This window comes from Pieris brassicae, chromosome 10 (assembly GCF_905147105.1).
Source record: "Pieris brassicae chromosome 10, ilPieBrab1.1, whole genome shotgun sequence".
Lineage (NCBI taxonomy): Eukaryota > Metazoa > Arthropoda > Insecta > Lepidoptera > Pieridae > Pieris > Pieris brassicae.
The window spans coordinates 280,733-295,127 of record NC_059674.1 but is presented as its reverse complement, the minus strand read 5'-3'; the positions used below and the strand labels follow the sequence as shown (position 1 = coordinate 295,127).

Sequence of the window (14,395 nt, the reverse complement as noted above, 5' to 3'; positions counted from 1 at the left end):
AAAACATTAATGCTCAACTTTTTCTATATTTGAGTGATGATGATAAGTTTTACTTAAACATTCATTAATAGTTATTCCAGTAAAGCCTAAGAATTTTTCAATATGTATTATTTTAATAAAGTTATAAGGATTCCACAAGAACTAAAAATGAAAACAGAAATAATTTATTGAAACTCCATCTAAAAATTTAAATGTTACTACTGCTCAGATTAATCTGTGTACACAGGAGGGGGTGGTGGAGTAGGGAACTCCCCAATTTGGTCAATGTAGTACTGGTGGGCCCTGTATGGCTTCAATTCCCATGGTACTTGATCTTCCATGTGCGTAAGAGTAACACCAAGATCTTCTAATGTTGGTAAATTCATGTCCACAACATCTGTAGTGCATTCCTAAAAAAATATTAATACTTTGAATGCTTTGCTTGTAAGTTAGTCCTTTTAACCTGGAGAAATTATGGGATTCTTATTTTACCCCTTTTCTTAGCTAGAAAGATTGTTTGAATTGAATTGAAATCAAACCATTTTATTGGACCATTGAAACATCTTTGTCCTTGCTGACCGTGACTGCTACAGAAGATTCAAAACATTGAATTTCTGAGTCATAACATATTTGAATACATGTCAAAAGAAGTGATCTTCTAATTTTAAATTTCAATATTATTTAAAATGTTACCTTTTCAAGACCTTCCCAATGCAGGCCACCAAATGGATATGCAGGTGATAACCTATTGGCTACCATTACTTTAAGTGGGAATAGGATTGGATCATATTTCATGTCATAAATCTTTAATCCCCAGCTTTCATCTTTACGCATCAATTGGTAGAACCAGACCACAAGATCTTTCCAAAGATATCTCTTTGGCCTAAAAATAAATGTGTTAATTTTTTTTGCTATCATAACAATCTAACAGCTAAAAATTACTCAAAATTTGTATGTTAATTTTAAAACATTCATACCCAACACCTTGGTAGACCTGGCATCTAGTATCAGGATCACGAGCAGCATTGACAATTGCCTGGGCTACATCAGACACAAAAACAGGCTGTTTAACAGTAGCCTCACCATTCTTGTATAGAGGCAATAATTGGGAGTGACGTCTCCAAATAGATGCAATACTCCTGGAATAGTAATATTAAATATAAGCAATAAAAATTGTAGCCCAATTATCTAAACATAAGAAATATAGTCAATGGTTTCATTACAGATATTATTTCAATTTATAAGTTTCAATACATACTTAAGGAACCTGTCCTCCGAGCCATATATATCAGAAGCACGAATTACAGTTGCAGTCGGAAACTCTTCTTTCACAGCACATTCACCCATAAATTTACTGATCTTGAATAATGATGGACTTCTCATAACAAGAGGCTTGGGGTTGCGTTCAGCATTTAGGTAAGAAAGGTGAATTAACCTTTCTACACCCATTTCACGGCTGATTCTATAACGAATTAATAGAAATTTTTTGTTAAACACAATTATTATGATTCATTTATTACAACCACCACCATAAATTAAAGAATCTTGTGTGTTTGTTCTTATGGCACAGTTTAAGTAAATTACATTATAACTGTAATTGTTTTTTTAGATATTTAATTAAAATAATCCAGTTTTAATAAGCTAGGGTGTGTTAAAAATGCACCAATATTATTTAATTAATGTATGTATGTATAATTCTATTTAAAACCTATTGTTTATTTATTTAATTTAAATATGTTTATACATATGTAACATTATATTAATGAACTAAGTATTGTAAAGATTATAACTTATAATTTAAAAGATTAATTTATAAAAAAATGAGTTTAAAGACAAACCTTGCAATACGCCTGGCACCTTCAACATGCACATCATTGTACTTGAAGTTTTTTGTTTCATAGTCCCTACCAACAAGATTGATAACAACATTGGAATATTGTACAGCTCTGGCAATAGATTCATCATCACGAATATCAAATGGTGTGAAAAGAACCTGACCAAGATCTCCACAAACTTTTAATCTAGCTGCATCATAAAAGTCACCCCTGTATGGCAAAATCATCTAAAAAAGAAGAATCAAGGTGTGTTTTTGGTTCATATATAAATAATATATACATTTAAACAATGATACCATACTTGAGTTCCAATCTTGCCTAATTTGTTACACACATAGCGGCCCACAAACCCGGTACAACCAAACACTGTGGCTACAATTCCGTTGAAGCTACTTCGGCCACCAGTACCTCTCTTAATAGCAGCAAGGTTAGTTTTAGCATCAGAACTGTATGATGGCGATTTGATGTAAACGATGCTGACTGCTCCATTTTTACCTTCAAAAATATATTAAACAATGTGAATAGGTAAAAAAATGTATTATTATTGTTATTTACTAAATTTATCTTTACGTCAAATTATGTAAGATCAAGTAGCTCGGATGGGAACCATTGAGAAAAATACTTACACAGGAGTTTGGATGCCGATGGGCCTTTTAATGCTAATGAAGCCATTTTAGGCTTAAATTATGGTATTTCCTTCTTTAATTATTTCGTCGATTTAATCAAGAATCATTGGCAATCATCACAAAAATGGAACAAATAACTACTATTGCAGTAATGTTGTTAGTGTCAAAACCAGATGATCAGTTGTCAGTACTCAGATTAGTTATGCGACAGACAAATGTCGTCCCTCTGTGGCCGAGGGGATTACAAATTTATATCAAATTGCTGATTTTCGGTTGTATGGTGGCCATTTGGAACCGTCCGAAAAACATGGCATGATGATTTTCGTAAATAGCTACACGACGATGATTGACTGTGCAAAAATTTGCCTGGTACAAGTGGTAGTTTTTTTTTTAAATTAACGCATTCGCGTCGGTATGCCGGGCTGTAAGTCACACCGGAGAAGCATAGCATGACACTGCCGCCCTTTTGTTGTTTTATGGACTATCGGAAAATACTAGAATTTTTGTGGAACAAATCGTTTAACACTCGTAAATAATCCGCCGAGTTCGACTAAACACCCTCGCGATTGGCGTAATAAGACGTAATAAGACTGAGGTACTGTCAACACGAACTGTCGCGAAAGGTGTCTTGACTGCGAACTTTCCTGACTTAATAAGTATCGCAAAACAGCGTGGAACTGCTGCTAGTATGAACGATTTTCTATTTTATTATTATTAACATTATGATGTAGATAAAGAATTTTGTAATAGAGTCCGCGCTACCATTCATTTTGTAATAGAGTGGCGTACTAAGATGATGCTAGTGTAGGCGTAATTTACCCCAACATAAAATAAATTAATATGAAATTATTCTTCTAGATTTGCTTATGATGTTTTACCTTAAAACGAATAAGATAATATTTTATATTTCTATTTAATGTTTAATACCAGATCTTTATACAATAATTATGGTCCACGTGATTTAGTTCCGTATTTTCACAATCAATATAATTTGTATCTGGAATTTACTATCAGAATCAGTGTCGCTATCACTCGCTGTAGATAATATGAATCTCACCATTTCCACATAAATCAGTCCATGGTTCTTAAAGTATTCATCTTCTATAATATGTTCCATGTGCTTGCACTGAACACGCCAATCTTTAAGTGTGATGTTTTCAAAAGCTGATTTTGTCAACTCCATTATTTTCTTGGGGATTTATTTCTCAGCAACGCGTCTTTTATCCAGGCTCCATATCGTTTCTATCGGATTAAAGTCGCAATTGCAAGGGGGTAGCTTTTTCTCATTGTATTGCTTCAACAATTCATCGAGTTTATATACCGGTTGCTCTTTGTTGGTTTTTATGATATTATATAAAACGGAAGTTGTCCAGCTCTCTACAAAATGGATTTGCTTTTGTTTTAACCATTACTGCATTGTAGGTTATGCTATTGTAGATGGTTAATTTATCTGGGTTCAGTGATATGGTGCGTTGTCTATCACCATACCTACTCAGCCATCCATTTTCTAAAGTTTTAACTATTCATGTTATTGCGATAATCGGCTGATTGTGACTATGAACGAATTATTAAAAGCGCATTATCAAGGAACCCGTGTTCAGATCCGGCAGGTGCAATTATGAAACGTTCTCCAGCATATTGGGACACCAACAACACATCTTCCTCTTCGCTTTGCCAACAACTAATGCGTGGCAAGTGGGATGAATGTAGGTCAACCGAGAATACCACAAGTCTCTTGGTCCACTAATCTATTTTTCCTCATTATTTCGATATACCTAGCACGCAGGCAGTAATATCGTACTATCAAAACCTTGTGCTTTGACTGAAATCGCTTGAATCGGAAACGTATTCTTTATAATATCCGTCGTAACGTTGTAATGCATCCTTAAAAATCTATGTCTCGTTTTAGTTCCAGGCGCAGTTTCTTTACCGTAGGCAACTCTTTCTTTACAACATAGAAGAAATTAATTTTCTGGCGGACAGCACATAAATCCATATCATCCAAATCAATTTTTCTGGATTTTGGAGAGCTTTTCCCAGGATTAACATTTTTTTTTTCAAAGTGCTTGCTGCAACTATTCCTTATTTTGTACTATTATATACAGTTTTTACAGAAACACCTAAAACAATAAAAATATTGATAAGGCCTCAAAATCGCTCAAATTTACCAGTCATGGCCGTGACTCTTGTTTAAATATTCTTCAAAGATATAAAGAGGACTTTTTTTCATCTCACAAAAGTCCTTCACCTCCAAAAACATAGATAGGAGATCTCCTGAGCTGCACTTTTCACTACTTTACGCTTCATAATCATTCTGATTCTCGCACAAACGCACCCTTCACAAGCAACAAAATGGCGGAGCTGTCAAATTAGTTCCAGGTTTCCCGTCGGTAATGAGTGGTGGCGCGGACTATGCTGTATAGAGTTTGTTATGAAAAAAAATATTTGTACTAATTTGTAGTGTAGTCTTTTTGGGATCTTTACCACTACTAACTCCGATCACCTAAATAAACTACAAAGTGACAAAGGTCGAATTATCAACATTTTAATTTGTTTACCTAAAGGGCGATCTGCGTTTTACGGACAATAAAGCGATTGGTACAGTATTAAAGAAAACTATTAATTATTAAGCGCAGCTTTATATAATTAAAGCCAAGCTGTTGACGCCGCTCCGAAGTAAAATTCGAAGAATTCAGGACTGAAGCATTTTTTCTTTTATATATTTCCCAGTAAATATTTATCGCCATGGATGAAAATGAAATATCGATTATAAGCAGCAAGGACTTCGCAAATGTTTTGGAAATTTTGGAGAAATTTATGAAGAATGTACGTATGTGTTATTTTTGACATTAAATATAGGAAAATATGTATTTTGACCAACTGTAAATTACAAACAGCCCAAAAGGTCTTCTTAGTAGCTAATCTTATTATTAGATAATTATTAATCTTTCAACTAAACAAAGCCATTATTTTATTACAGAATGAAACAAATTTTTCATTCCCTTATCTTTCGGAGAATAACATGAGGGTGTCACTATGGGCAGCACTCTTTGAACAGCTTCAGGATAAATCAGCTGAAACCATTCATATTTACTGTTTGTCTACACTAAGAATATTAAGGTAAATAGTTGGGTAAAAGGTGATAATTTAAAATTGTATTACACTAAGAAGATAAAATTTTAATTTACATGAATGTAATATTTTGCAGTCGTGACAAAAGTGAAGTAGAAAATTTAATTTGTGAAAAATGGATGATAACATTGATAGAGAAAGCTGGCTTATACAATTTCCTTGATGTAACTGACGATGTAAAGGAAAATTTGCCTAGTAAAGACGTTGCTGTGGAGGCTTTGAAATGTTTGTGTAACATTACATTTAATAGTGAAGTGGCCAGAGCATTGTGTGCTCATACAAGTATTGCACAAGGACTTGTGGCAAGACTACGATCATACAGTGAAATACCTTACAAGGAAGATATAATACTCTTTGATATGAAATTATTATTTATTTTAACTGCTTTAAGGCAAAATATAAGAGCCAAAATAAAAAATGAGTTGCATGGAATGATATATTTGATAAATTGTCTGAATGACCTTGTGTCTGAGGCTACAGAGCATAGAATTGAAGCATCAAATGTTTGTAAACATCAACAAGTCGTACTTACTGTAAGTTTCGTAATAGAACCAAACTTAACTAAATTTTTCTAATTGTGTTGTGTATTGATAAAAATATTTTAATAATTGTGCTAGAATTATCACAAACTAAACTTTTTAGGATAAGCAAGAATCAATTGTATGTGAAATACTCAAAACCCAGTTTAATATGATGTACCATTCTGGTCCTGATGAGGTTCTTAATGCAGAAGAAGAAGCGTTGGTCTTGAAACTTATGCCGATTTTAACTGCTCTACTCACAGCTGAAACTAGTACTTGGGATAAGTTGACAGAGCTACATATTAACATAGCCAATTTACTGACATGGTTTGTATGCGTTATGTTTATTTAAATTGTCATTCTGTGCTGATCTCAAAATTTATATAGATATATTCGGCAATATGACAAGTTTACTTTGTGTTGTGTGACTGCAATATGCTAACTGCAAAAATGTATTAAGATATCTAAATAATAAAAATTGGATATTCATAAATTTCTCCCCACAACATGATTTCATTGTGATACCCGTGAAAGAATATAGTCAATAAAATATTCCACCATTAAAGTTGTCAGTGTTTATAATATTATTGTCATTGTCACAATATTTTTTCATGTTTTCTGTTATTAGCCTCAAAGACGGTTTAAAGCGATTTCATATTCTGTGAATAGTTTATATAATAAGCAATAAAGTGTAGACTAATAAAATTAAAATTTGTATTGCAGTGTACCAGCAGAATTTTATCAGTACTTATCTCCTGAATGTAGTGAAGATGAGAGTTTACAGTATGTCTATGATGGAAAGAATATGGAAGCTGTGCATGCTCTATTGCAATTGTTACAACACAGATTAACCGTTACAACCGTAAGTTATGCTTAAGTAAAATAAACAACATACAATACAGCCTTAGATAAAGTTAATATTTAAACAGTATTAGAGCTTCATGTAATACTTGTTTCGAAACAATTTTTAATAAAAATGTAAGACAAATCAAAATCTTACATGCGTGATGACTTTGAACAGTATTTAGATTGTATCCAATAAACAGTCTCGCAGTAAACTACATTTTTGTAGTTTAGCCTAACTTTATTATGGCAACAACAGTAGTATTGTTTTGCTTGCCACAATGGAATCAAGCTTTTATGGTCCATAACTCAGACCAGTGTTGCCAGATGGTCTCGACTAATTTGATTTCCCCCTAGAAATCCCCTAGGATGCCCTCACTAAGCGGATGGTAATTGGTAGCATAGGCGATGGCGCGATTCTTTAAAACGGCGGTCATGTTGGGATTGTTGGGAAATGAAAGGCATTACGCAAAGTATCTGTAATAGAAAATGGATTGACAGGTTCTAGTTTTATACGGTTTTTGCGATTGCTACCATTTTTACTATTCGTTCGTACTACAATTTAGATCAAAAAATCAGGAACGTGATATGCAATACCAAAAAAAGTGTTTTTGAAATTTTCCCTAAAAAAACTCTAAATATTGTTTCCCCTTATTCTGCGCCAACACGCTTGAGAAACCCCTAAATCTAGGGGGAAATCCTCTGATCTGGCAACACTGACTCAAACCGTTATTCATATATCACACTAAAGCAGATAATTGCATGTCAGCAATGTCCTTGTCAGATCTTGTCAGTCAGGGCGAGATCTATACAGTTTACTTAGACTGCTCAGAATTAACTTTCGAGTTAAGTCACAGTCGGTATTTATAGAGCAAACTTCGAATCTCTCTGAGTGCGTGCTTAGCTTAATGTTAAGTCCACGAAATCGATGACTTACGAAAAACTTTGACTAACCGTATAAGCCTAACCTAATAAATACCTATGAAATACATGAAATAAAATAATTTCACATTATTATGGTATGTATTATTTATATAAGTGTTCAAACCCCATTTTTGAGAGATCTTTAAAATAACTGGTGTGATATTGTGTCTGCCACCTGGCAGCCTAGCAAAATGTCTATAAATACTAAATCATAGTTTATGCTTAGTGTACACTGAGCAGAGTTTTAGCTAAGTCTAAGTGCGCTGTATAGATCTTGCCCTAAGAGTCGACACTTAGCGCTCAGTGATACTTCTGTCACGCGTGTCAAAAATGTCGTTTGACATACGGTCGCTCGTGTAAAGAAAATTTCATTTTAGGGTACAACTAATGAATACGAAAACCTTTCACCGATTCTGACCGTATTGAACAAAAGCGCTCGTAACGTACGATCACATCGTAAATATTTACGACAAACGGTGCTTCCGCCTCTGAGAGACGTTTCCCTGCCTCCGGAGAAGGGGAATACACTTCGCAATCAACTCTGCAGACTTTTGACTACGCCGGTCACGTCCGTGAGGGATCTCGTTGCAGAATTCCTGTTTATTCTGTGCAAAGAGAAAGGTAAGGTCTTCATAGTAAATTTAATTTCTTCTACAGGTGCAATGTGTTAGCGGTAGTTGATTTAGTTCTTAGGGTAGGAAAACACTTCAATGATGACTTAATTCACTATAATTTACTTCACTGATTTTACGTGAACTGTATAACTTCAAACTTGTACGAAGAAAAGGTCCGTGCGCATGTGTTACAACCTCTTTTATAATCACAACTCCCTCCTCCGACTCGAGCATTCCACTTCGGGGAGATGGTCGAGTCAATTCGTAACAACTCGTAAACAACCGAACGAGTCAAATGAGTAACTATTGCACATGCGCACTTGTAGCAAGATTCTTAAGAATATGTTTCATAAAAATGTTTAGAATATAATTAAATTAATATTAGAAGCTAACAAATGTTTACTTTACACACCGAGCACAGTAGTAACTGTCAGGACACAGAGATACAGATTTATCATATTGTTACGAAGACGGGTCGACTACAATGTTTCTAGATTTTTCCACTAGTTAGAGAACTTTTCAGTAGGCTGTAATATGATTTCTGACCGTTTCAGGAGAGGCTCAATCACATATTAGTTAATTGTAATTTCCATAATGTTACCCTAGTTTTCAGGAAGCTGAAACATTTTTTCAGTCAGTTTCAGAACATGTGTAGTCGAGTGGTGCAGTTTTCAGGAGACCCGTTTTCAGGCGTTTTCAGGCCTAGGTATACCCCTTTGATGAAGGAATATTCTAGACCAAACTTTCTAGGTGTGAGACAAGGACGAAATGATACGAGAGAGAGAGAAAATCAGTACTTTCTCGAAACTAGACGAGCACTCTAGAACGCCGTACGACAAGGACGGAGCAACGTGCGAAAGAGACAAAGAGTGCGGATGTTCTAGAATTGTGCAATCGCTACTCAGTAGCAAGCCCGCCTAGAAAGTTCTCGAATATTGTTTAGAAGGGATATATAAGCAAGCCGAAACGCGACTAGTCGCCTTTAGTTTGGAATGCGATAACTAGAGCAAAACACCGAAGCGATAAATTGCGAACAAAGTGAATACAAGTGATAAATTACAGTGTAAAATAATTAGTCGTATAAGTGAAGTAATTAGTGATTGTTTTGTGTGTGTAATTAGTGCATCTCTGCAATTAATTTGTGCCCATAAATTCCTCATTGATTTTTCAAGAAATAAACCCTTGAACAAATCCACGGCATTTTCTATCCGACCCCTTAGCTCGTAACAATATATAAAAGATTTTGGCGATTTGAGAACCTCTTTCGATGTTGCTTCTCACGAGACCTTTCGTCGGACACTTCCTGGTATTTAAATACTTGTTCACAGTGGGCCGTATGGTAAAATACACCGGTTTCGGTAACGCGGCGGGTCACTTGGCGCAGAAAGGTCTCATGTGCGGTGGGCGTGGCCCCATACAGTACTCGTCGAGTAGCGAAGACTCCGACACTGAGGAGTATTTGGAGGCCCAGCCTCACATAGACCCGGTCGTAGGATGTACTCGGCCACCCAGGGTCGATCCGTTTGAGAATATGACTGAGGAACAGGTATTGTTTTGTGATCTAATATAATTTGAAGTTTTATTTGAACTTTTGACGTAATTATATTTTATGTTAAGAAAAAACAATAAAGATTTAATTCCAATTAAAATATTACTGAAATGTTGTCTGAAAAGAAATCTTATTTACAGAAGGAACACGAGGCTATGAAGTTAGTGAATTTATTCGATAAAATGCTATCTGAGGGCGTGGTCAAACCGGCGACGATCGGCCCGGACGGAAAGCCCAAACCGCTAGAGCACGTCCTGGAGCTGAGGGAGAATCCACCGAACAGGCCGCAGTCCTAAATATAGAATTAGATGGCTTTTTTTATTTATTTTTTTATTTTCTTACAAAAATAAATCGCAATCGTAAAGAAAGGGATTCATAGGAGTGATTCTGCTTTATAAATATTTCAATTTTACTTGTCTTAATGCCCTATAATCCCTAGATGGGGCAGAGGGCGGCCACAGTGAGGCGTTTGCCATTTCGTTCGGTCTTGAGCCTCGTATTTCAGCCTCTCTTTGCCTCATCTGCAACTGTACGACGCCAGGTTTGCTCGAGACGACCACGCTCACACGTTCCTTGCGGGTTCCAATCAAGCGGCTGCTTGGCGTTAGGATTGGATATCTTACGAGTGTATGTCCCATCCATTTCCACTTGCGTCACTTGATCTAGCTAATAGGGGTTTCACGGCAGCGCTACCAAAGTCGCTCGTTAGAGATCTCGGGCCAGTAGATAACCAGAACATGGCGAAGACAACGGATGACGAAGATTTGGAATGTCTTTATACATTGATTAAAAAACACCTAAAAGAAAATATATAGTAGACTCGCTCACAATCTCGTCGAATAATAGACGCACGCGTCTCTGTCCTTTGACTGAATTAACTAGAGTTCAAGGTCATGGTAAAGCAAAGCAGAAAAGCTGTGTGGGGAGTCTTTATTTACCTTTATTTTGAGGTTGAATATCCACTTTACAATTTATGGATTCTGTAAATTGAGTGTGCTCAAGAAAAACAATATTTGCATTTAAGTCGGGGCCTATAATGTTGTAGATATATTTATATTTAATTATATTGCATATATGCAATTTTATTAAGAAAAACTCCTAACGATAATTTTTATATTATATCTATATATAATTTAGCGCACACCAAACGTTTATATTATTTCAATAAATTAATTTACTCTTACTACGAACAATATGGTAATTCAGATATGTAGTTACATATAATATGCAGCGCTTCGTGAGTGAATTTCGACACAGAAGTGTGAACATATACTTTGTGTTATAATCGTTTTGCAAACTATACAGATTGTGTGGAAACATTTCGCGTTGAAGTCCATGCGAAATCCAATTTTAAAATTACATTGTCTCTTAATTACGCTCACGGAGCACTGTGTTCAATAATTTCTGCTGTAATGTCTTGTAGTGTCTTCACCTGTCACCTGTGTGATAGGTTTTTAGTAATCATAGGTTAAGCATAAACCATAATCATTTTAATCATAGCAGTTTTACATTTGAATACAAATTATATGTGTATTAGGTGGGCTGAAAAGTTCGTAGGCTGACACATCGGTGGCGCCTCGAGTATTGAATTGATATGATTATTAGTCATAATCTTCGAAAGACACGTTTTTAAATTTAACGACTCGTACTATTAGTTTGAGAATACTATACAGGGTGCCCAAAAAGTCGTGGATCAAATGCAACTAGGGGTTAAATGTACATCAGCTGCAAAAAAAAACTACGAATTTAAAGACCTATCTTTAAATTCAACCTCTGCAGAGTTATAATTTATTTTGTGTTTTTATAAGAAAATTGACCTTTTTTACGAATTCTTACTATAATTCGAAAAAACCCCCCTATTCTACACCCATATATTTTTTCCATAGCGGGGTCCGAAGTAAATAAATAGTTCTGTTCTGAGTAAAAAACGCAAGTTTTAACGCAAGGACTCATCAGTACCAATCTAGTGAAAATTATGAGAAAGATTCAATTTCCAGTAAAAAAAAAAGTCAAATTTCTTTAAAAAAATGCAAAATAAACTATTACTTTGCAAGAGTTGAGCATAAGGACCTCCAGTAGAACATTTTTTTTGCAGCAGATGGCCTCATGCAACCCCTAGTTGCGTTTGATCCACGTCTTTTTGGCCACACTGTATACAGTAATTCCTCCTACAACACGGTTTCGCGTTGCAGGAAATGCGTTGTAAGAGTATTCTCGCATAACGCGCTAGTATGCCCCCATATAACGCGTTATGTACCTACAAATGATTCACGTTTAACTTTTCTTGTTTATGAAATATTAAGAAGAAACTATATTATGAACGAAATATGTGCGTACAATATAGGTCACAGTACAGAAATATAACGTGATCACCGTGTTTTAAGGGGGTTTACTGTACTTGGAGTGAAGGAACTTTTGTTTAAAAAAATTAATAAAAGCCAATTTCGTGTGTAAATAAAGCACTGCTTGCTGCCAATAAAAATACTATTGGAGCCAAGGCTTGGCTTGATAAACATTATTCGGACTCGGCACTAGAAACGAGGCGAAATGAGCACAGAGGACGAAGCACTCAGTGGACGAATAGGCTGCTGCCCCGACGAAAACATCCACACAAGTCCACAAAATAATTTATTAATACCGAAATGTGAAGTTGCTTAAGATAGCTGAGACCCTAAACATATCAAAGGAACGTGTTGGACATATCCTAGATGAATATTTGGATATGCGGAAGATCTGTTCAAAGTGGATGGCACGCGAGCTGACAATCGACCAAAAACAACAACAAATTGATGATTCTGAGCAGTGTTTAAAGTTGTACAATCGTAATAAATCCGTATTTTTTGTTTACATCGGAGTCCAATCGACGGATAACCGACTCCATAACATGGCATCAAGATTGTGGGATGCTCTATATTCAGCGACTTTCTTAAAAAGGGAAAAACCATCTACAACGACTATTACGTAGAGTCATTGGAGCGTTCGAAGGACAGGTAGAGACAATGCACCGAGTCACAAATCAATAACGATAGGAAACGTTCTCATTGATGTGTGACACGGCGCAAATTTTGATTATTTTATTAAATTCCATGAATTGGGCTCCACGGATTGCCTGCTCCGTAATCCTCATCCACCGTATTCTCCGTTTTCTCAGACCTCAAGAGAACGCTCATTGAACAGAAATTTTGCGTCGATAAAAAGGTAATCGTCGAAACTGAGGCTATTTAGAAACTACAGACAAAACGTACTATAAAAATGGTATCGAAAAATTGTATGACCGCTATAATCGTTGTCAATCAAATTATGTAAAAAAACCTATTAAACTTTTCAGACCACCTGTTAATGTGTAATGTATTCAGAGAGTTGGATGTTTTAAATTCAAAACTTCATTATAGTATTAAGCTAATATTATGAAATCAGTATTTAATCATACACATTTCTAATTCGAACAATTATATTAATGTGCATTACAATTTAAAAATAAATAGAAACTACATTGACATTCATTTGTTTTTGTCGCTGGATAACAAAATAAAATCGTATTAGTACTTACAATGTTTTTGTATTATTTCGTTCACAATGATGATTTAATTAAAAGTTATATAGGTAAAGTATAGTATATTATAGTTTACATCAGTATTATATATTATAAACATTTATATCCCTTAAACCAACTAAACCAAGACGTAAGAAACAGCCAGTTATTGTATTTTTACCTATTCACGTTTCATAAATTGAAAAATATCGTTTGAAGAAAATTTCTTACTCTTGAAAATGTCCCTTTTATTGTACTCTATCAAATTTTAAGGGCCATCGTCAGTGCTGTGTCGGCACGGGGTCAAAAAGCGACCTATTTTTATGACCACTTGATAACAACATTTTTCAACCTTCTTTAATAGTTACTCAAACATCCGTTGTACAGTAAGTTTTAGGCTTAATTAGTCTGTCCTCGCTTTTGTTTTCTGGGAAAGAAAATATTTTGATTTGCCATTGACGCATCTGATGATAACTTGTATCAAGAAATAAACAGTGAAATACATTCAAAAATTTAAGTGTTTGTGCTTAATTTAAAAAAAATAGGCATCGCCCAAGTCCGTGTCTCTCGAAGAAAAAGCTTTTCCAAAATGTATCCTAAAACTAGGTGGTAATTAATGTAATTCAATTCTTGATTAGTAGAGAGATGCAATATTTGCAAAAAAACATTTATCTATTCATTCTGAAACCGTGTAACTGAAAATTGCGGCTCAATATTTTCACTTCAATGATATTTTGGAACAAATAATAAAATGTATCGTGTTTAATGTAGCAAGTGAGCCTGTATAAATACCCCACACTACATTTTCATTTCCACTTATGTCTACAGTTCATATTGAAT

General features: G+C 35.0%; 2 protein-coding genes across 2 annotated transcripts; one reads left to right on the top strand and one right to left on the bottom strand.

Annotated features, from left to right (window-relative positions):
- Positions 1-148: 148 nt before the first annotated feature.
- LOC123715619 (NADH dehydrogenase [ubiquinone] 1 alpha subcomplex subunit 9, mitochondrial) lies at positions 149-2,629 on the bottom strand. Its single transcript, XM_045670796.1, has 7 exons — positions 2,441-2,629; positions 2,116-2,309; positions 1,818-2,041; positions 1,238-1,441; positions 957-1,118; positions 673-862; positions 149-389 (listed from the first exon to the last, which is right to left on the bottom strand). Exons 1-7 carry the CDS (start codon positions 2,484-2,486, stop codon positions 210-212), a joined length of 1,200 nt encoding a protein of 399 aa, XP_045526752.1. The 5' UTR covers positions 2,487-2,629; the 3' UTR covers positions 149-209.
- Positions 2,630-4,822: 2,193 nt separating this feature from the next.
- LOC123715114 (synembryn-A) lies at positions 4,823-12,973 on the top strand. The gene is made up of 8 exons (XM_045669944.1): positions 4,823-5,266; positions 5,421-5,560; positions 5,649-6,105; positions 6,215-6,420; positions 6,817-6,955; positions 8,238-8,481; positions 9,803-10,020; positions 10,164-12,973. Exons 1-8 carry the CDS (start codon positions 5,186-5,188, stop codon positions 10,317-10,319), a joined length of 1,641 nt encoding a protein of 546 aa, XP_045525900.1. The 5' UTR covers positions 4,823-5,185; the 3' UTR covers positions 10,320-12,973.
- Positions 12,974-14,395: the final 1,422 nt, after the last annotated feature.

Coding starts and splice junctions, on each gene's coding strand:
- LOC123715114 (XM_045669944.1), top strand. CDS start 5,186: ATGGATGAAAATGAAATATCGATTATAAGCAGCAAGGACTTCGCAAAT. Junction 5,267..5,420: donor TGGAGAAATTTATGAAGAAT/GTACGTATGTGT, acceptor ATTTTATTACAG/AATGAAACAAATTTTTCATT. Junction 10,021..10,163: donor AGAATATGACTGAGGAACAG/GTATTGTTTTGT, acceptor TCTTATTTACAG/AAGGAACACGAGGCTATGAA.
- LOC123715619 (XM_045670796.1), bottom strand. CDS start 2,486: ATGGCTTCATTAGCATTAAAAGGCCCATCGGCATCCAAACTCCTGT. Junction 1,119..1,237: donor TCGGAGGACAGGTTCCTTAA/GTATGTATTGAA, acceptor TTACTATTCCAG/GAGTATTGCATCTATTTGGA. Junction 390..672: donor ATTGGGAAGGTCTTGAAAAG/GTAACATTTTAA, acceptor ATATTTTTTTAG/GAATGCACTACAGATGTTGT.